The following is a 353-nucleotide window of genomic DNA, read 5'->3' on the forward strand; positions in this document are numbered from 1 at the left end:
GCACCTGCGGCCGCCCGGAAGCCATCCTGCAGCATCAGCTGTGCCGAGGATGACTTGTTGAGGAAGAGCAGCATGTGGTGGGGGATCTTGGCACTGAAGATCTGGTCAGAGGTCTGGGGAGGAGGAGAAGGGTGAGGGTGGGGTCCCACGGCCCTCACGGGATGGGGCCGGGGCCAGGGCCGTACCTCGTTGGTGAACTCCATCACCAGCTCCAGGCTGTGGACGCGGAGCAGCCGGGTGAGCTCAGCCGCATCCAGCCCCTGCACTGGGTCCACGGGGAAGTCTGTCCGTCCCTCATCAAACTGCGGGAAGGGGCCCAGTGAGGGCTGAGGGAGGGGGCCAGGATGGCCCAC

The 353-nt window shown here is 66.6% G+C and overlaps 1 protein-coding gene across 1 annotated transcript in view; it reads right to left on the minus strand.

Annotated features, from left to right (window-relative positions):
* The window catches only part of PDIA2 (protein disulfide isomerase family A, member 2), a gene marked incomplete at both ends in the record, with an annotated part of 1,592 nt that extends 1,290 nt beyond the window's left edge, over nt 1-302 (minus strand). Inside the window, 2 exons of the mRNA XM_010153216.1 lie at nt 9-113; nt 186-302. Coding sequence (XP_010151518.1) covers nt 9-113; nt 186-302 — 222 coding nt within the window. The remainder of the gene's footprint in view (nt 1-8; nt 114-185) is intronic.
* Between the last annotated feature and the right edge of the window lie 51 nt (nt 303-353).

The sequence above is a fragment of the Eurypyga helias genome, unplaced genomic scaffold (assembly GCF_000690775.1).
Source record: "Eurypyga helias isolate BGI_N326 unplaced genomic scaffold, ASM69077v1 scaffold27066, whole genome shotgun sequence".
Classification (NCBI taxonomy): domain Eukaryota; kingdom Metazoa; phylum Chordata; class Aves; order Eurypygiformes; family Eurypygidae; genus Eurypyga; species Eurypyga helias.